The sequence below is a fragment of the Phaenicophaeus curvirostris genome, chromosome 10 (genome assembly GCF_032191515.1).
Source record: "Phaenicophaeus curvirostris isolate KB17595 chromosome 10, BPBGC_Pcur_1.0, whole genome shotgun sequence".
NCBI lineage: Eukaryota > Metazoa > Chordata > Aves > Cuculiformes > Cuculidae > Phaenicophaeus > Phaenicophaeus curvirostris.
In genome coordinates, this window is record NC_091401.1 from 24,503,307 (window position 1) to 24,525,110 (window position 21,804).

General features: G+C 43.1%; 1 protein-coding gene across 4 annotated transcripts in view; it reads right to left on the bottom strand.

Moving 5' to 3' along the window:
• Positions 1–21,804, bottom strand: part of MME (membrane metalloendopeptidase) — a 49,887-nt gene that overhangs the window by 17,971 nt on the left and 10,112 nt on the right. Inside the window, exons 1-10 of one of the 4 annotated variants that reach the window (XM_069865225.1) lie at positions 21,133–21,149; positions 16,186–16,355; positions 14,445–14,480; positions 10,347–10,508; positions 9,251–9,331; positions 8,426–8,521; positions 8,202–8,320; positions 7,305–7,370; positions 3,839–3,973; positions 2,115–2,216 (exon numbers count right to left, since the gene is read on the bottom strand). In XM_069865225.1, coding sequence (XP_069721326.1) covers positions 2,115–2,216; positions 3,839–3,973; positions 7,305–7,370; positions 8,202–8,320; positions 8,426–8,521; positions 9,251–9,331; positions 10,347–10,508; positions 14,445–14,480; positions 16,186–16,345 — 957 coding nt within the window. In that variant the 5' untranslated portion in view covers positions 16,346–16,355; positions 21,133–21,149. Of the gene's footprint in view, positions 1–2,114; positions 2,217–3,838; positions 3,974–7,304; positions 7,371–8,201; positions 8,321–8,425; positions 8,522–9,250; positions 9,332–10,346; positions 10,509–14,444; positions 14,481–16,185; positions 16,356–16,514; positions 16,633–19,905; positions 20,024–21,132; positions 21,150–21,804 lie in introns of those variants that run through there. The other 3 variants (XM_069865223.1, XM_069865224.1, XM_069865222.1) reach the window with 3 other exon arrangements.

The following is a 21,804-nucleotide window of genomic DNA, read 5'->3' on the forward strand; positions in this document are numbered from 1 at the left end:
GGGGCAATAAGGTTTGTGGTATACTTGACAATCCCTTCTGGAGCATATGGAATGGGCTTGTTCTGAAGTGCACTGAAGTCCCCAACAGGATTGATTTTCACAGGCTTCAAACCAGACACACTGAATCCACTCTCTAGAATGAATTTTGCTCTTCATGCCCTACTGCTAGATTTGGAGAAGCAATGGATGCCTGACAGACCAGTGTCAAAAAACCCAAAGCAGCAGAGCAGATGAATGAGCAAATATAACCTCTGCATTCGCCTGCTGAAGAAGTTCACCTCTGCAGCTGATGTCAAGCAAAGTACTGTCACAAGTATTCAGTGTTTTACTGGGAAAGGCAGATCCTTCGGCTTGGAATACTGCAGATTGTTCAGTGCTACGTGTTCCTCCAATCTCTCCATTCCCTATTTCAGTAAATGACATTGATGTTACAGCTAACTCTATACACGCGGCTTCAAATTCTCCCCACTGGCCAAGGTTTCCTAATCCATGGTCTCTGAGGACCATCTTTGGACTGAGAAAATGGTTCCAATCCAAGCAGAAGCTGAAAATGACCATCAAAACTCTACAGCTGCTCAGCACTTTTAGCACCCTGGGTAGGTGCTCACTCTAGTAACAAAAAGGGAAATGTTACATTTAAGAAAAACAAATAATCTTTGCACTTCCTTATTAATTTCTTTTCCTAATTTTTATAATATTTTTGTTATGCCCATTACTCGGAAAATGTTTCTTTTGAGAGGAAAGCTTTATTGGAAGAGGTAACGTCTTTCATCAGACCAACTACTATAGCTACTTCCAAGAATAGAGTCACTTCAAGTTTGAAAGAGAAGCAGAAAACTTCAAACTAATCTTGGAATAATTGCTGTTCTATGCTTACACCATTACAACAACGCTACCAACTCCCATCAACTGTCCTTTGAGCATTTTTGGATAAATTTAGAGCAGATGATGATTGCTGATCTGCAGCACCCCCCAAGAACTAAAAATAACCTGGGCAATACCACTCTGTGACAAGAGAATTATTTTCTGACATTATGACTGTAATGGTAGCTGTTCAACTAAGACCTGAGGGAGAAGGTGAATTGTGAAACAAACTAAGCTTGGCAGAAGTGAACTGTCATAATTTAAAGTTGAAGAATTTAAAGTTAATAAAAATAGCAGTGATTATGAAACTGTGGTAGGAATAATAGTATTTCATAGTACCTTACTGGCCTCAAAAGACTCAGTAACGCACTCCTGGCAGTCAGGAGTGCCTTGCCTGTTGTGCAATGTACTGAAGCAGAAGTAATTTATGATAAAATATCCATGTCTTGTAAGACATGATGTTACCACTGAGGCACACCTATGTTATCAAGTCTTTGGCTGTTCTTTAGCCAGAGTTTATGGTGCCATGAATTAAAGGTTATACTGCACAAACGGCACGTGGCTCAGGATAAGAGAAAAGGCAGAGCCAAAACATCCCGAGGGAGCTACAGCAGGAGGAATGGGGAGAATTGTCATGGTCCATAGTCATGACTTCCTGGGTCCCTTTCTGCTTGCTGTGGAAGCTCACATTACAGAGGGAAAGTTGGAAAACCAGAACTTTTTCTTCTGACTCTGCAGCTCTGGATAAACAGAGAGGGCCTGAATAGTCACACTACACCATATAGGAATTGATCTGTGCCTGCAATCTTAACTTTTGTCCTGGGCCCTTTGGAACTGCTCTGGTGATTATATCGAACTGATAATTTCTTCGTACTGTATAAAGGACACTGTCCTGACTTCCAGCAGGGGTTATGTATGTGCAAACTTTCCATCCTTAAATCCATGAGGGAAAGTCAAACTCATGGTATTTTTTTTTCCTTTGTCCTTTTCCATCTCTTTCTGTTGAAGCAGAGGGGCATGATCTGCCTTCAAGTTAGTAGAAACAGGGGGTACAAACCCACAGTCTCTTACATATAGTTCAGTGTCATCGATGTTTAGATAACAGTGTGCACATCAGGTATTCCATTCAATTTAAAACATGCCTAAGCTAAAGAAACAAACGCCTTTAAAAGAAAAAATTGTCAGGCTTCATAGTTTAATCTCACCAGTAATAAAACAGAGGTTAAAATATCAGATTATTGATCACTGACCTTATTATTGATTTCCAATGAGAAGTTGTTTTGGAGTTGTGCCAGGGTCATTTTATTGTACAGCAAAAGTGGATCGTTTCTGTCTTCAGATTTTGTTGTTGCCTATCAAAGTTAATATTGAGAAAATTAGTACTTAGGTACATTGAGTCAGCACATAGAAATTTTGGTAAGTGGAAGTAAAAAGAAAGAAAATGAGTATTTCTGGCTTAATGCATTACTCTAAGTCTCTTTTCTCTTTCCCTTAAATGCTACTGTGTCCCTTGCTAGGATGCTTCTGCAGGTCTCTGAAGTGCATTCTTGTAACCCCTTTCACACCTTCATTCTCACAGAGAAGCACCCTGTGACAGCATCAGCACTCGCTCCCCTCACACTTCACCCCCTTTTAACTTCCACGTTTTTTGATGGCAAAGAGAGAAAATGCTGGTACAAAACCAACTATGGCAAAAGAGTGATCCTGTGATCCGTACGAGTAATTCACGGGAGAACCAGCATCACTACTGCCTCGAGGATTCTCAACTGACGTGGGCAGGAGTGAGAATGGTAGATTTCATCCATTTAAACTGTTTTGAAAAATCAGTTGTGCCAAGTCTGATTTTATGTCTCTGTGTTCTTTTTCAAACAAGATTTCTCTTCCGCTTCCTCTTTCCTAATCTATTGTGCATTCAGTATTTTTTACTGTGTGTCCTTTAACAAATTCCCAGGAACACAATGCCAGCTCTCTTCCAGTGACATTCAGGCTGGTGCTGGGTTTTCGACAAGAGAGGCTAAAAACTGAGGCAATAGCAGCTTTACCCACCACCAACTGCACCCTCTGCCAGCAGCAGCTGCTGCAGAGACATTTCAGCTGTAGTTTCCTTTTGTACCCCCCTTCAAAGCTTTCTCCAATGAATTCCTTTTCTTGTGAGAATCTCCCATCTCTGATCTAAGCCCAGAGGTGTGTTTCTCAGGGAAGAAAATCAAAATCAGATGAGTTTCATTTGTACAAATGAGGGAGAACAGTCTTCCTCTGTCAAACACACACCCTCACTATCAGTAAAATAGCTGAAGCTAGGAAATTCGTATTTGGCTTGTTTACAGCCACCCTCAGCTTCAGGTCGTTCTGAAATGTTTAATAAACAGAAGACATGTTCTTGCTCATGAATGCTTGAATTTCTATTTGTTTTCCTCCACGCGAGTTCAAATTTTAGCTCTTTCTCCAAGGCTTACTTTCACGGAGAACAGTGTGTGATTAAAAATGCTCTTGGAACAATCAGCATTGTGGAGCAGCTCGTGCAGGACAAACATGACTTTGTGTGGCACGGCAGGACAAGGGCTGGAAATCTACTGCTCTGATAACCAAACAGCCCACGGGAAAAGGGACAAAGGGAGAAGAGGCCCGAATGCACCTCCCAAAACTCCCTTTCCAAACCAGACTACACAGAAATGGAGTGTGTGTCTCTCTTGCTCTCTCCTCTTTTGAAGGGCTTCTGTGAGCAGATCAGGATAAACCATTTTGCTGTTTGGAAAACAGCTAACTCAAATATTTTCCCTTGCTTCTTAGAAGGCATGTCTGTTTTTTAATGTGTTCCTCTTAGGTGTTCCAAGCCCCACACATTTTTGGTCAGCTTCTGGTCTCACAAAATAACATTAACAAGTAACTCAACTCAGTTGACAGTTTGCTTTCTTAGGTATTAAGGGAAAAAAAATCAGATATTTAAAGGATATTTTGAAAATGTTTTTCTTACATTGGCAATCTCTTTCTCCAGCTCCATAACTCTTCTCATTTGTTCAGAAATCTCGTTCTCGTTGAAAGCAATGTTTCTTTCTTGTAGGATTAGTTTAGCTACAGAAATCATGAAATCAACATAGGCAGAACATGCCTGCAGGAAAAAACACAGACATTTTAAAGAAAAACCTCTTCAAAGTGTAGCTTTCCTCGATTATCTTTATGATTTCATCTTCATTGTTATGAACTCCAGTTCTTCAACCCTTTCTTAAATAGTTTTACAGTAACTTATTCTGAAATACTAGTGGATCACAAATAGAAATTAGTTTTGAAAATTCCCTCATGGAAAACTGCTGTAAAATTCATAGCACTGTTCAAAGCTAAACAGTCTCAACTTCTGCACTGTTTCCATTATTTAAAATGAGACATTTGTACGTCCATATTTAAACCATCACCCATGTTTTTCCTAGCTCACTTTAATTACAACTTCCAAAAAGACTGCTTCCAAAGAGCAATGTTCCCAGAAACATAAAGCCAAGAGAAATGCTGATGGACTGCGTTGAATTAGCATGGTGGGAAAATTACTCCCAGAGGCAGCGTGCCTCCTCTCTTGCTTCTTGGAACAGTCAGAAATCATGTTGCCACATCTAAATGCAGAATAGCTCAATATATTATAGAGAATGCATGAGATTTAATATAGCAGAATTCACCAAGGGTAAGAATGGAAATATGGAATTATATTCTCTTAAATACTACACTGTCAAATACCTCCAGATCTCATTTTATTTTATGGAACTTAATATTATTCTAATTCCTCTTTGATAATCCACATTCATTTTGCTATCAACAGAAATGCTGTTTTCGATATACTTTTAAATTGCAAATAAAAGTACATAGTATTAGATTAGCTATCTAATAATAAATCTATTTTATGCATAATAGTGTATTCTACTAGAACAGTGATAAAACCTAGGAATAATAAGATGTGCATGCCATCAGCTTTATCAATGGAAATGTTTTGGCCTGTTCAGTTCCTAAGGCAGCAGGACACCTCCCTTTAACGAATGCTACTTTTATACAGCATTCTGCTGACTGCCTTCCTCGCCATCCAGCTCCTGTCAGCCTCCCCTACCTGCCAACAATGCTGTGCTGGAAGCAGCTGCGTGCGCTGGAAAGCTCGGAGCAGCTCATGAAAAGAACTGACAGCAGACTTCAAAAAGACAGAAGCTCACAGCATCTTGAAGGACTGAACTCTCACTGTTATTTTTAATCAAGACAGATTTTTTTAACAGAAAGAGAAAAGCCCATGAAACCACCGACAGCTACTGACAGCGCATGCCAAGGCTGTAAATGTTGTTTTAGCAGATCCAAATACCATTTATAAAAACTACCCCAAACCAGTAAGGTATCAGAGACCTTCAGGTATGAATTGATGGACTTTTTTTGGCTTAAAGTGCAGATTGTTGTCCAGTCAAGTACCAAAAGATCTACATCAGGTAATTTCAGATGGACTATATAAATACCCTTCGATTTCAGTGGGAATTTAGATGTCAGAGTGACTCCAGTATGAGCAGAGGAGTCACAGATTTTACAACAGAAAAAGATTTTTAAGGTATCTTGTTCACAGATTCCACTTACTTGTGCCCTGCGGTGGGACAAAGCCAGAGGTGCAGGAGGATCACAGCTTGTTTGCTGCGTACAGCTCGAAGAGCCGAGTGACACAGCAGGAAAGGGAGCCAAGGAAAAGCTGCTATCAGACTGCAGGGAGGGAAAGGAGGAACATCCCCTGCTTGAAGTATTCAAGCTTGTGAGAATATTAGGAACCTGGCTTTCAGTGATAAATTTCCATTTTTTTAAAACACTTTCTCCTCTACTTTCCAGCAATGGAAAGTCCTGTGATACTTTCTGGTTGGTCAGAGATTGGAATGGGAACTGTCTTTTAGTGCTGCAGTTAATGTAATTTGGAAGGGACCAAATTGCGATACCCAAGCCAGCTCCGAGGCCACAACACATGTGATGATAACGTAACTGAGCAGCTAATTTAGTAATGATTGTCTTAACTAGTATATGAGCTGTAATTAAATGTAATCAGTATGAGAGTATTCACTGTCAGCATGTCAGCAAAATACCTACAAGCCCAAAACGTTTTGTATGCTTTCTCATTGCTTCTGCATTTAATTACACAGAAGAAATCTGTCTAATTAAAGGTTACTGCAGTAGCAGTTTCAGCTACCACATGACTTCAGTAAATACACACACACCAGCCCTCAAGGACTTAAGCACATCCAGGATTAGCAACGAGGGATACACAGTGCCAGTGCTAACAGGTTGATGAAAACATGTACAAATAATAACTAAGCATGAATTAAAGATGACCATACAAGATTTTAGGTATCTGAAGCAATTTTGATGCTATCCCATACTTTATCTGCTGCATTTTTATTCAGTAGTTGACTTAGAGGACTGTAATTTTCTTCAGATTGTTCATGCAGAAAAGTGTCTGGTTCTGAACGGTTCTTTTTTTCTTTCTAAGCCTATTACTGACGTGATTATTACAACCGGACTCCACCGACACCTGCCACACTTGCCAATCAATGCCAGTCAAACAATCACAGTTCAGAAGCAGCATCCTTTTAGTAGTGACACAACAGGAATGATCCGTTGGCACTCGTATTCTATCTCAGAGTACTAACTTTAGCAGTTATGAGGTACCTGTTGGTTCAGCTGCCAAGCCTGGCAGGAGCTGTGTAACAAACCTGAATTGTTTAATGTTCATTTCCCTCCAAGAGGGCCTGAAAAGTCAAGTAGCTGTTCCTCTCTTGACTTGCACAATCATACAGCAATTGTGTGGAAAAGCTACTGTTTTTCTTTTCTTCCACATATATGTTCAGTGATTACAAGAGAAATGGAAGAGAAAGGAAGGGGAAACAGGAAAGGAGATAGGAGGGGATGACTAGAGTGTAGAGATGCCAGAGGAATGAGCAGTCTTCTCATCCAGTTCAGGGGCAATTGGCATGTACTGGCAACTGGAGCCAGGACAAAAAATCTTGACTCTTGGTGCTTACGTAAGATCAAACTAGTCCACTAACATTTATGACATAATATTGTAACATCTCATCTTCAGGACACTTGTTACACTCCCTCCTGTTCTTAGCCAGCTTATTTTACCTCAGCCTTAATCTCATTTCTCTGTACCCTCTTCTTTTCCCTCTTGGCTCTCTTGCCTTCTTGCACACCTACCCACGTTAGAACGTCATTCTCCAGTCTGTCACATGTTCTGTTCTCACCTGCAGATCAACCTTGCTTAAATGCTCGTCATTATTCATCAGTCTTACCCCACGGTTCCCCAGGGGCAGGACTAGAATCTCTTTGGGGAAGGACTGTTCCTGCCCTTTGCCTATCCCCACTCTTAAGGTTTTATCTGCCTTAAAAATATAGGCTAAAGCTCCTACAACACAGTCACTGATCTGTCAGCTTCACCTTACCTCTTTGTATGCACCAGTGCATTCATAGTAGTCACGAGAAGGTAAGCCAAGCCCGGGCTGATCAATCTACAAATCCAAACAAAAATAAAAAAGTGCTTCAGGACAAAATGGCAAAGCACTGTACTCTTCCTTGGTCAATTATAGGTTGCTGATGCTCCACTCTTGCCAATTATCTCCTGGCCAAAGGGGAATTTCTCTCTCATCCTGTTCCCCTCCTTTAATTCTTTTCACTCTTCTTATATTTTTTGTCTTTCTTTTCTGTCTTCTTTATTCTGCTGCTGAACAACGCATGCTACGTGTAACCAGCGTGACAACAGCGGATGCACAGAAGACAAAACAGTCCTCAGACAAGCCAGGCAGTTAGCGTGTCTTTGAAATTCCTACATGCAATGTACTCAAGGATCTATGTACCCATCAACAAGAAAGATCAGACCTCTGCTATTGTAATTGTTGCATCTCAGGAGTGGCTGGTGAAGATTCACCATACGTAACACCGTTTTCCTCTGGATTTTCCATTGTTGGAGATCCTCGTGCATGGTAGGGAAATCACGCTTACTTGTTTGCTTGCATGGATATATAAGTAGATTGTGTTTGTCTTCTGTCCAGTGAACACATCAATTCTGTCTGTACATCTATAAATGCCTCTGTTATTCTCCTCTCACTCAGAATAACAATCTATGAGTGCACAGAATAAAGATGCTAACTTTGAGAATCGACAGGACACTCTGAAACTGAGAGTTTAATTTTGAAAACCACACAGATTCACAAACTAATCTACAACTTACTGTGGTAAAATTCAAACCATTAATGTTTCCCCTAGTTAACATTTGTGTGGATTGCTTCTAGTTATTTTGCTGCACCTTTATGATCAAGACAATGCCACCCAGGGAGACTTACATGAATGATGTGTGCTGTGGAATTTTTATCGTCTGTGCCAACAAAAAAATTAATAAGGACCTTTTTCCCATATCTGGAGTTCAGCTGTGCAATAGCAGCCTCAGCTGTCCAAGTAGCACCTAAGCAAATGACAGGTATACTCAGTTTCTATTTTTGGTAAGCAACGAAAATTACTATAATTTAGAAATTTTAACTGGCAAGGAAATAAATCCAGATTCTCTTACCATAGGAAGCTTCCCAGTTACTTGTTGCTACAGGCCAGTCAGATACATCTGGCAATAAACTGATTAAAGGCTTTCCGCCTCTGCTGTCGATGGTAGCTTTTGGAAAAAATATAATGAGTTACCATGACATTTTAAAACACACTAATGTTATAATGAGTTCAGAATAGAGAAGGTGAGAAACATGTTTTCACCATCACCACGACAAGAGTATGCTCTGATGTACAACTGTGCTTTAACACTTAGTTTAAAAACCATTTCAGTAATGACTGCAAAGAGCATCTGTAAATCCTTGTGACTGTGACATTGAAGAACTGTTGTATTTTCACTCAGCAGATAGCTTGAAATAACAGCTTTGAGAAGTATTAATAATGTTAGAGAAACTATAAAAACATGATTTAGGAAGCACTGCTAACTCTTACTGCTCCTCATCCTCCTGGCAGCATCTAGCTTAAATTCTTGAAAAAAGTGACAAATGTCTTTCTTGAAGCCTCATGTGTCAGCTCTTTTCCACCTCATCCCTGATACTTTCTAAAAGGAAGTTGGTGCCCATTCAGCTGACAGGATTTGAGTATCTAAGCAAAGTGGCAACTGAAGAGTAAAATAACCTCACCTAAAATATCAAAGCTCGTAAAACAAGAGATACAATCCTGATTTTATTACTGACAGTCTTATTTGACTCTATAGAGCAGACACATTCTAGTTTTCACAAAGGATTTCTGACAAATCATGCACAGGAACTAGGAGGATACAGCTGCAGCTGACTGCAAAGATGGGATTCTTCGGATGACACACATGCCATATGCAATAAATTCGGGAGACACTTACTTTCATTTATGCACGATCGGTATAGAGTTTTTGCCTTCTGCACTGCTGTTATGTCATTAGCGCTCGGTGTGTCGAGGACATCTGAAACACACGAACAGCAAATATACCTTAACATAAGGTATATAAAGATCAATTTATTGGAAAGATGCTGAAGGAATCAGAGGATACAACCCTGAGGACCAGAGGGTAGATGATAAGTACTCCACGTCCATCTCAAGCTCCAGCGAAGCTTTGCCTTTCAAAAGCTGAGGAGAAAAAGCTCTGGAGATCATACAGCTTGCAATAGCATCAGCCTGTGTTAATATGCTGAGCCTGAAGGAATCAGCTAGATGCGCTGTGGGTCACCCTTACTGAAATACAAATGCTCTGACTTCACAGAGACAGTTACTCCAATTACAACTTTACAACTGCTCTGCTCCACAGAAACTGCAGTGTTAAGGAACACCATGGCACCCATGAACTGCAAACCTGGCAAAACCAGAAGATATGCAAAGTAGAAAAAGGATACTTAGTCTGGAGAGAGCGGTTTGGAGCACATTTCATGAGTATAAACTGCCTTCTTTGACTGTTATTTTCTTTGGAAAGGGGAGAATATGGGCAAGTTGACATTATTACATTTTGTGGAAAAAGGAATATTTGTAAGTTTATGATGTGACTAGTTAGAAAATTGCTTGCCTTGCCTGCTCTTCGGGATTTAGCTGATGGAATGCAGATATGCAGGACGTGGGGCTGCCAGAGAGCAACTTCCAGCATTCCAGCTGAGCTGGACACCGGCAGACCTCTTTCTTCTTCACCTAGCTTGGCTGCTGATGTTAGTGCACGAGGGCAATGATATGGATTTCAGTTGTTATAATATGAGGCCAGATACCAGAAAGGTCAGGTCTAGTCAGCTCCACCCCAACGTCAGACACAACAGCATAACTTCCACAGCATTCTCCAAAAAACCAGTTTGCAGTAGATTAGTCCTGAACCGGACACAAAGAAACTGAAATATTTGGAAGTATTTTAAGCTTTGCTAGACAACCACATCTTATTAGGATAACATGTAAGCCAAAGAAGAAACTTTATATAGTCCACAAACACAAACTCCACTGACCTTTTAAAACAACTTCTAGTTCGTCTCTTAAAATGTCAAAGTTACTATAACGGGAGCTGGTTTCTGGAATGACGTTCCTCTTAAGCCATCCTCCACAGGCATATTGGTAAAAATCATTACAAGGCTCTGCGGTGGTGTCCATGTTCTCAAGGATTCGGGCTGCTGTAGTACAAGACAAATCGAGGCATAGAGAAAATACATGAATACATTTGTTTGCTCTGAAGAGGGAAGTAATAAATAATAATAATAAATATTTCTTTTAGTTTAGAATAGACTCAAGCCTACTTGAATCTTCTAGACCAAACAGAGCATTAGTTAGTGAACAACAAATTACTATTCCTTTACTGCCCATACACATACAGTGTGCTGCCACCTGAGTTTGCTGATGGATAAACTGATTATAGTGTTCCTACTCCCCGCTCAGCTTTAAATAAAACATAGCATATTTCATTTACTAACTTACGTTTCTTCATACTGAAATGCGGTGAAAAGTGAATTTAAAATAATACGACATATCAGAGGTTAAGTATCCACTGTAATGTAATTTCAGCAATCAAGTATGATGTAGACTCAGCTGAATCCAATGTCTTTGTGGTACCCTTAACTCCTTGTCAAGAATTTTTTCCTATTAGTGCTTTCCTGGACCTACATTGATTTTCTTAGCCCTATTGCACGCTTTATTCTAGAACTGATACTGCCTCTTGCTATTCCTATCAACCCTGCTGAGGCGGTTCATCAAAGACTAATGGGTCACTGACTGGTCGTGACACGGGATTCTCCAGTGCAATCTGATTCCTTGAAGGGTTTCCCAGCTGCTGCTCATAAACCTCCGGTGCTTTTTCTTGTTTGCATTCCTCTTCCACTTAAGACTGCTTTCTCCACTCGTACGCTACCACAAGGTCTCTCACAGAAAGGAGAGATGCTAGGAGTCAAGCAGGAGGTACTGATACCTCTGAATTTCCCAGGACACTGAATAGCCTTCCCATTTTCCAGACATTATTTTTAGTAAATGGTGAAGCTTGTGATTTCAAGTGCTCATTCCTCCCACATGGGTGAGTCAAATATTTATAGTTATTTCGCCAGTATTTTCCATGTCTGTTACACTGGTGGAAATGAGAGGGGGACAGACAGGCTGTAGTATTTACTTGCCTTTCCTGCCCCCGCCTCGTTTTTCTTGGGATCCTCAGTTGGCTTAAGATTGCTATATTTTAGGCCAACATCTGACGGTTTTACAGTGTTCCAGTGCTTGGAAGATGTAAAGAGCCACGAACACACACAATTTCTATTTTAGACTGCTTAGGTAGCATAAAACCCCTTGTGGAAATAGGTACAATGCCTAGCACCTGATTCTTTTCTTTTTGAAGTCAATGGCAGCCTGACTTCAATTTGAAGGGATATGGGATCGTGCTAACAGCCAGAGACTGTGGAATTCACTCATGTTTTTATTAAGCTTGACACTTGCTTTTTACCCATTCTTGAGAAAGCCAAGCAACCAGTCCTACATCCAGTCTGTTAGAGCACGATCCCCAAGGCCCCTTCCAAACTGGCATGCTGTGATTTCCCCTGTAAACTTGGACAAGAGCCGATGGACACACACAGAAATAAGAACAAAAATCTATCTTTTTGAACAACACTGTCCCCTGGACTATCTTGGCATGTGTTAGTCCAGCAAAGACTTTCATAGCCAGGACCAGTTATCACAGCAGGCTCATTCCGAGCGGCGTGCCAGCCCTGCCAAAGAGCAATGGTAGGAAAAAGAAACCTTCTCACACCAAGAAAAGTTGGCTGTTATCCATTGTCTTGTTGCTTTTACAAAAGAACAGCCCCAACAACAAAATGCAGGAGAAATCCACATCTTGTGTAAATCTGAAAAATTATTAACAGTCTGTCTAATATCCAACCTCACTTTAACTGTGGGATCTGGTTGCTCTGTTTGTAGTCAGCATCTGTTTAATCCTCCTTGCCTACTACTGTCACACAGAAAGAATCCTCTATGATAACTTTTAGCCAATAGTAGCCAACCAAATTTTATCAAAACTGGAAGTTTAACTACTGCAAACATAACAGAAAGAGCTCAGTAATGGGAACTATAATCTTTCACTTAGAACTTCATGAAAAATACATGTATTAAGTATTCTGAAGAACACTCCCCTCAAGAGAGCAATTTGCACATCTGAACTCCAGGATAACCATCCAGTATCTGGCTGATACCGTGGATACATCAAAATACATAAAATGTGATTTTGTTATCAACCAAGCTCAGAAGCATGAGGACACATGCACTGCCCCTTCAAAGTCAGTGAGACCACACAGGCTGGACAGAATCTAAACATGCTCTAAGTTATTTATAAGCTGATACTTGTGCCCAAAGAAGCTTTATGGTAAGTTCATGGCCGTACACATTAAGACATTTATGCTCTGAAAAGAAGAAGTATGAATATTTTGTTATTTTTAATTCTAATACAGGCCAGTTTACACGTATACAAATACAGACAATGCATGATGTACTTCTTATTACTCCTCAGTATTGTTTTGATGTACCAGTGCTTTGGATTACTCCTATTCTCACTTGTTTATTCAACTTCCTCTCACTGAAGAATGTAGAACCTTATCTCAATTACTTTTAACGATTAATTTTATTGTAGCACTCCTGATTGCCAGTTGCTGATTTAATAGTTTACAAAGGAAGTAAAATAAACTGACATAACACCCAGTGACGTGGGGAGCATATAGCAGAAACACCTCATGCTTACCTAGGTGAAACTGATATGAGAGAGATCAAAATTCCCTATTGTCATCAATCTGTGCTGCTTGAGCTCAGGAAAAATCAGCAGAAAGTACTGCTCACATGTACGACGTGGTATCTTCATGTGCTCCACTGCAAGGGAGTTCACAAACCTTGATAACATTAACAGGCACTTACTGGTATTTTAACCTGCATACAGCCCATTGGATTTTCATTAGTTTTTATTTCTGGTCATTTATTTGAAGCTCTTCTATTAACCGCACTCTAAATTCTGTCACTATCGTCGCTTTATTCTTTATCAGTGGCTTGTACCTATTTTGAAATTCATTGCAAAAAGCTGTCACAGTATTGGTTGGTTTTGCTGGAAGGCATTGCCATTTCCCATTTAGGAACAGTGATTCCTAATTATATTTCTTCAAAGACCACAGTAAGTTTTACAAAGTTAATACTTGTTGCTTTCTATCTGTATCTACCCGTCTAACTTTGCCGGTACGTTATCTTACACGGTCTGGAAGAAGCAGCCACATTTAAGCTGGAACTGCCAAGAAAGCCTGATCTGAAGTAATATTAAACTTGTAGATTAATCCCAGTAAAATTATTATTAAACAGCAATAATACGGTTTATTTCTGTGGTTTGAGCACTTTACATTGCATTCCTTAAATATTAATTGATTTTGTTATCAAATTATATAATTCTGACAAACTCTTTGGACTATTTCGAAGCTTGTGGTTCACCGAAGACCTGAGCAGGTGCCAGATAACAATTCTGGGACCCTGATTGCTTCTGGAGCTGAAAACTCACAGGGGCCACCTATCAAACGAGCCTTCTAAGTGATCAACTTCCCCCTTCTTTTTCAGTGCCTCACCACCCTCAATGTGCAGAATCCTTCCTAATGTTTAATCTAAAATCTTCTCCCTACCAATTTAAAGCTATCAAAGGTATCCTTCATGGCTATTGAAGGTCACGACTTACTTTCTAATGTACCTTCTTCAGAGACACAGTCTCTGCTTGAATTCTGGCTTGGAGATGGGTGGATGGAGAAAGAGACGCCTTCTAACTGGCTTAAAGCATTTTATCAAGCTGGAGGCATTCTTTGAAGAGTCTAAGTCTTAAAGTCGCTGGACCCCCGATGACTTCGTAAGGTCTGCTAGTATCACATCACAAGGTTTTACAAGAAATAAGCTAAGAAAAATATGCTAAGAAAAATATTTTGATAAGCAGATCCCATGCTTCAACGTGCCATGCTTGTCTAATATTAGGTGGGAATGCTACGTGGTGGTCGTTTTGTTTAAAAAAATATATATATAAAAATATATACATTAAGTTTGAAGGTATTTATTTTCATTCTTACCTGATTTTATACAGTCTGATGTCTTGCAAACCCCATCTAAAAGAGGATACAATCATATTAATGAATTTCAATATAAAAAAACCTACTGCAAACATTATTTTCATCAACAGTCACTTTAGAATCGCATTTCACTGCAGTGTGCAGTAAGATAAAGACAAATGGACACTAAGTAAGTGAATATTTATTGGATCAGGCTCTAAAAAGGGATCTTCACCTCTCTAGTGTCATTCAGCGCTAGTCACTCATCATGTAGAATTTTTGCAGTCATCAAAGTGAAATGTTCTTTCAATTAATTGGAGGTGGGCAAAATATTATTTTTATAACAAGAAATTTAGAGAAAAATAGCAGATGGCCTGCAGACAGTTGAAAAGTCAGCATGAATTTAGCAAAGCCCTTCAACAACAAAAAGGTTGTGGAGGAATTAATTTAAAATTCTGAGACATTCACTCTGAAGTCTTCTAAACAAAGTACAAGGTCCAGGAACATGAAAATGTTTCCTTTTTGAGACTTCAGAAATAAAACACTTTTTATTTTTCATTTCAGAATGGCATTTTTCCATTCCATGACTGAACTACATGATAATAAAACATTTAAACAAAGTTATTAATGTACTTCAAAATGAAACAAAGCATTTCATTTCCAATATAAGGAAACACTCTAATTTGACCCCAAATGGAATTTTAGCTTCTCTGTATTATACTGTCCAAAAATTACCAGGGTATTTACCCCCAAACTGAATTATTTTCAATTATTTTGCTATGGCTGCTGAATCACAAAATCTCTTAGTATGACTACAGTCACTAAAAGCCCTCACTGCAATAGCGTGTAAAAGACAAAAACCAGTATTTTCATATATATCCAGGAATAGGGAAGAAGCACCGAGTTTGGTTTTCTTAAGCAGTGTTTTATTTTGTAGTTTTTAGCTTACTGAAGCATTAATTACAAACAGAAGTATTGCCAACTCAGAACAAGCAGATGTTTTGTGTTTACCAATGCGTAACTAATTAATTTATGGAGTCCTTGTGGAAAAAAAGCAGTTCTGTGTCATGTCCAGCAATAAGGAGCGTGGGAGCAGCTTTACATTTCAGGTAATTGTGTCACACTGCCTAGCGACATCCATATGAAATATGGTTACAATGCAGCTGCTATTAATCATCTAATGTTATACACTGAGAAAAGTACAATGTCCTATTATTCAGAAAATAATTCTGAGCAGCCCTCATTATTTTACTTAGTTAATATTTTCTGTAGCGCAGCTCTACATGCATTAAACGGTATTTTCTAATGCAACTTTCTAATATAGAAACATAGAATAGTTTGGGTTGGAAGGGACCTCAAACCCCATCCAGTTCCAACACCCTGTGATGGGCAGGGACGTGATTCTATGATCTCCCACAGGATCAGGGGCTCCAAGCCCCATCCAACCTGACCTTGAACACCTCCAGGGATGGGGCAGCCACAGCTTCTCTGGGCAACCTGTTCCACTGCCTCATCACCCTCATGGTGAAGAAATTCTTCCTAATATCCAGCCTAAATCTGCCCCTCTCCAGTTTGTACCCATTGCCTCTCGTCCTATCACTACAAGCCATTATGAACACACAAGCCTTTGCGAACAAGTACATATATAGTGCAAATACAGTGCAACTGGATTCTATTTACTGAAGCGTTCTTTCATAATTTCTTAAAATACTTTAATATTTATACGTATCTGCACATTCAAAGAGAGTTTACGTGTACTCACCATCATACGTTGCGTACAGAACAATCATTGTGATGGCGACGATGGCCAGCAGGACGGCCACAACAGCCAATCCTATTTCCAGGGCACTCCATCGCAGTTTTTTCTTCGGTTTTGGAGTGTTCATTTCAGTTATATCCATCTGGCTTTCTGACTTGCCCATAACCCAGCGTCTGAAAAGGAAAAGAGGAAAAATCACTGGAGTCTTGAAACTGGCTCCTCCACTGCACAGAAACCAAGATGTTTTCTGGGTGAGTTTTCAAACTACTCTAACACCACTAGAATGTCAATACCATAATTAAAAATTCTCACATATGCACATACGCACGTACCATGCACTACATGTCATCTACAGAAAAGAGAAGAGCGGTCTTCCTTCACGTGAAGTGGCCTCCAAATAGAAAAGGGAGACCAACAAACCCAAACCTACTGTTTAAACACACTCGTGTGTGCCTTATATGATGGTACAGGAGCCCGCAAGCGAGCAAAAAGCAAGTCTCCCTGCTTGAATAAAAATTAACTTAATCTGCCCATTACTTATCTAACACGAAAGGTCAAAATACACCATTGTGCTTCACTGCCATTTCTTAAAATATTATGTAAGCAATTCTTGACTGCAGCTTCACAGCTGTCTCTAAAAATAGAAAAAAAAAGAATTCAGGCTCTGCTGGGAGCCCGTCAGATTCACACTGAAGCCAGTGAGTCTTCACAGTAATTTTTAAAGAAGTGTGGTGAATTCACCTCTTTTGAGGTCCAAACAGTGTAAATTAGAGCCAACTACAACACCTCTGTGCTAAACTGGGGGGAGCGTGAATGGACTCATGCTCGCTCGTGGAACACGTATGCAATAGCAGATTTTAAGATAGTATTTCTGTCACTCTTCAGAGATAACCTGGGCACCTTTGCAGCACTGCTGTGGTCCAATTCTTTGCTCTCTCTTCATCTGCTCCCACTTACTTAGGGCCAGACCCTCCTCTGATGATAGAGATTCAAATTCCTGTACACATAGCGATCTATTTCTCAGCATTTCAAAATGAAAACTCAGTGGTTTCTATGCACAGCATTTCCTGTGCATAGAACTTTAAATCCACCGGCAGAGTACACATCCTTTCCATTGAATGGGGAAGAACAGGAAAGTTCCACTGGGATAAATAATGGAAACACCTACATTCACCAGATCCTGCACGATAAGGTCAACTGGTGGTGCAGGTCAGGGCATTTAAGTTCTCTTGTATTCACCACACCCCCTTTTCCACACCCTCAGAACATTCAAGCCCTCCTACATTCATCACACCCCTCTTCCCACTCGCTCTAACAGCAGTTAGGGACCCTTCTCATCCATCCAAGTTTAAGACTTGAACATAATTATTTTGAACTGGTTCAACTGCATTGCTGGCCTGTACCCACCTATGTCTCAAGTTGCTACAATCTTTGACATGTCCAGTCTTTACTTTTCCTCTGGACCTGCTGTTTCTGCCTGCCTGGTGCTCCTTAGTTCCCTTAGTTCCTTAGACAGTAATTATCTTCCGTCCGTTGATGTCCACCTCACCTAGAATGCCAGTTCCTCCACTGCCAAAACACATCACTAACTTGTGTAAGTTTATCAATCACATAAAGATAGCAAATAACTCACTGTTATGGACCTAACTAAACAGAGATTCTGTGTTCCACCTGTTTACTCAATACCTGTCTCTGTGGATCCTCAGACACGATCACACTAATGCTGCTTCTCGAAACGAATGCGAGAACACTTGATTTCAGCGTCTCATCTCCTCCCTGGACATCACGATGCCAGAGTCACAGGTCCTCAACAGCTCAGGAGGCTGGAATCCTGCAAGGTGTGCGCAGCCCCTCTCTTCCCACACCCACAGGTACCATTCCAAACGCTTCCATTCTCCTCACGAGCTGCTGGTTTGCTCTGAAGATTAGTTTTCGATCAAGTAAGCAAGTTTCTGAGACACAGAACCGAACTCCCACAGAACCATACAAAACCAGGCTAGGTAGAGAAATATGCCCGGAGTTAACCGTGAGCTACAAATCCATAACCACAGAATAAGCAAATTAACCAATATAATCTCACTTCCAGTCTTATTAAACCGAAAAAAAAAAAATCTTATTCATATTGAGTAAATACCAACCAGTCCCCTGAACACTGGGAGCCTAAGTCATCAATTTATGCTCATCTTCAGACTCTGAGGGGTCTTTAGAGCTCAGAGCAGCGATGAACAGCGCACCTTTCACCTACAAACCTTCCTTGCAGGCAGCTAAGTTTTTTCAAGCGAGCTAATCTTTCTGTTCTGCAGTTTTCCTCGTGTTTAAAGGCGTCCCACTGACTAATTTTTACCCGTGGTTATTTAGAGAACTTATCCCACCTGGGTTAACGCACACCAGGTAAGCGTTGCCTTACGTGCTAATTACAAGCACGGCCACAGCGTGAGAATAATTTAAGCAGATAAAAGCGAAGGGATTAGGGTTTCCCGACATTTTAGAGTTTCTGCGACCCCCTGATGTAACCGAGCTGGAGTTATTTTGGTGATGCTGCTCTGGGTGCCGCGGGGAGTTAACGCATCACCCCTCGTTTCGGGATGCGCGTGTTAAAAATCGCGCTGTGGCTTCTCAGCGCGGTCCCCACGCAGCGCGCAGCACATCCCAAGGACGTTTCTACCTCGGTGATGCCGCTAAGCGGGGATGCGCTGCCCCGGGCACGGAGAGGGCCACCCAGCTCCACGGGGCATCGCGGCAGCGGCCCGAACCGCGGGGCAGCGGCTCCCAAGCTCGGAGGGGCTGGCAAGGAGCTGCGCCGGCGCGGAGCTCCGAGGAGCGGGGCTGCCCCAGCGCGGACGGGCTGTTGTAGAGCTCCGAGGCGCGGAGCTGCAAAGCGCGGAGCTCAGAGACGCGGAGCTGCCCCCCGCCCCTCCGCGGCGCGGAGCTCCGAGGCGCGGAGCTGCTGGTGCGGAGCTCCGAGGCGCGGAGGGGCTGTCGCCGAGCTCCAAAGCGCGGAGCTTCAAGGCGTGGGGCTGCCCCAGCGCGGAGGGGCTGGTGCGGAGCTGCAAGGCGCGGAGCTGCCCCGGAGGGGCTGGTGCGGAGCTGCCCTAGCGCGGACGGGCTGTTGTAGAGCTCCGAGGCGCGGAGCTCAGAGACGCGGAGCTCAGAGACGCGGAGCTGCCCACCCCCCGGTGCGGGGCTGCTGGTGCGGGGCTGCCCCGGCGCGGAGCGACAGGCTCAGAGCTCCGAGGCGCGGAGCTTCAAGGCGTGGGGCTGCCCCAGCGTGGAGGAGCAGTCGTAGAATCATAGAATCACCAGGTTGGAAGAGACCCATCGGATCATCAAGTCCAACCATTCCCATCAATCACTAAGCCATGTCCCTCAGCACCTCGTCCACCCGTCCCTTAAACCCCTCCAGGGAAGGGGACTCAACCCCCTCCCTGGGCAGCCTCTGCCAGTGCCCAATGACCCTTTCCGTGAAAATATTTTTCCTAATGTCCAGCCTAAACCTCCCCTGGCGGAGCTTGAGGCCATTCCCTCTCGCCCTGTCCCTTGGGAGAAGAGCCCAGCTCCCTCCTCTCCACAACCTCGTAGAGCTCCCAAGCGCGGGGCTGCCGCAGCGCGGAGGGGCTGGTGCGGAGCTCCGAGGTGCCGGGGGGCTCGCTGAGGCGCCGCCGGGTGGCGCCGCGGTGCGCGGGGTCCGGGTCCGGCTGCGCGGAGGCCGCCGGGGTTACTCACCGTCCGGCGCTCGCAGGGCTCCGGCGCCGCCACGCGCATCCCCGGGCGGCGCGGGGCCGGGCGGGCGGCGGGGCTCAGGCTGCCGGGGGCGCCCGCAGCGCCGGGACATCCGCGCGCCCGGAGCTGCCGGGGGAGCCGAACGGAGGCGGCTTCTTCGTCTCGGCGAGCATTAAAAAAAAAAAAAAAAAAAAAAAAAAAAGGGACGGGGCGGGAAGCGGGCGAGCGGGTCCCGGGGGAGCGGCTCCCGGCTCCCTCCCCTCCGCCGCTGCGCCCCGCGGGAGGAGGGAGCGGGGGATGCGCGGGGGAGGCTGGCGGAGCGCTGCCCGCCGCCCGGCTCCCTGCAGGCTCATCCACACCCCCCCCCCCCCCCCCCCGACTCGTCCCCCCCGGCCAATGAACGCGGCCGCCTCCGCTGAGGGGTCTCGCATCCTCGTTCCCGAGCGGTTTCTTCTCGGGAGGGAGACGCCTTTGGCTCCTCGCACGCTCCGAGCCCTCCTCACAACATTCCCCAGCCAAACGCCGAAAGATGTTTCTTTCTTTCTAAGTTTCGTTTTTATTAAGTTTCTTTTTTTACTAATAAGCCCACAAGCACCAGAATCACAGAATAGTTAGGGTTGGAAGGGACCTTTAAAGATCAGTTGGTTCCAAACCCTGGAATCATAGAATCATAGAATCGTAGAATAACCAGGTTGGAAGAGACCCACCGGATCATCGAGTCCAACCATTCCCATCAAACACTAAACCATGTCCCTCAGCACCTCATCCACCCGTCCCTTAAACCCCTCCAGGGAAGGTGACTCAACCCCCTCCCTGGGCAGCCTCTGCCAGGGACCAATCACCCTTTCTGTGAAAAATTTTTTCCTAATGTCCAGCCTAAACCTCCCCTGGCAGAGCTTGAGGCCATTCCCTCTCGTCCTGGCCCCTGTCACTTGGGAGAAGAGGCCAGCACCCTCCTCTCTACAACCTCCTTTCAGGTAGTTGGAGAGAGCAATGAGGTCTCCCCTCAGTTGAACCACCAGATTGGAAAAGACCTCTTGGATCATCGAGTCCAACCATTCCTATCTACCACTAAACCACGTCCCCGAGCACCTCATCCAATGTGATTTGTGCTCGTTCCTCTCTCTCGAAGCAGGTTTCACCCTCGCTCCCGCCGCTTTCCTCGCAGCAGCCTTGTTATCGCTGAGGCAGCTGAAATTTCTGAAGCGTTTTATTCCCAGTTGCACTTACTAAAATGCTGCTTGAGACCTCGCTCCTCTCTAAGAGAGGTGGAAAGGGAACACTGGCTTCTCTACGGAAGCGCAGACGCGATGGAGAGGGGAGGCTGGTGAGGTATTAACTGAGCGTTGCCTGTAAAAATGAAGCACTTTGCACAACAAGCAAAGAAGGAGCAAGAATAAGTTAAGGTTTTAATCACCAAAGAAAAAATGCAGTAGAAGTACCAAACCAAGGCAGGAAAAAACATTTCAAAGTCAAAAGAACAAAAGTACTGCATGTTCATGCAGGCAGGAGTGTGGGAAATGCTGATGATATCCTCCACAGAATCAGTGTTCAAATTAATATAAATATCTCCCTGTCAACCTTCCCTGCATGAATTCTTGCAGAGTTCCATTCCGGTGACTAGAACAAACCGTCCTGCAGCTCAGCTCTGACACTACCTGGTGCCTTAAAGTCAGACTGACACAAACAGTGGAAAATCTTACCCAGCACCACAAGAACAGAGGAGTTCATTGTAGAAACGTAGAATCATAGAATAGTTTGGGTTGGAAGGGACCTTAAAGATCATCTAATTCCAACCCCTCTGCCATGGGCAGGGACACCTCCCACTGGATCAGGGGCTCCAAGCATTATCCAACCTGACCTTGAACACCTCCAGGGATGGGGCAGCCACAGCTAACCTGT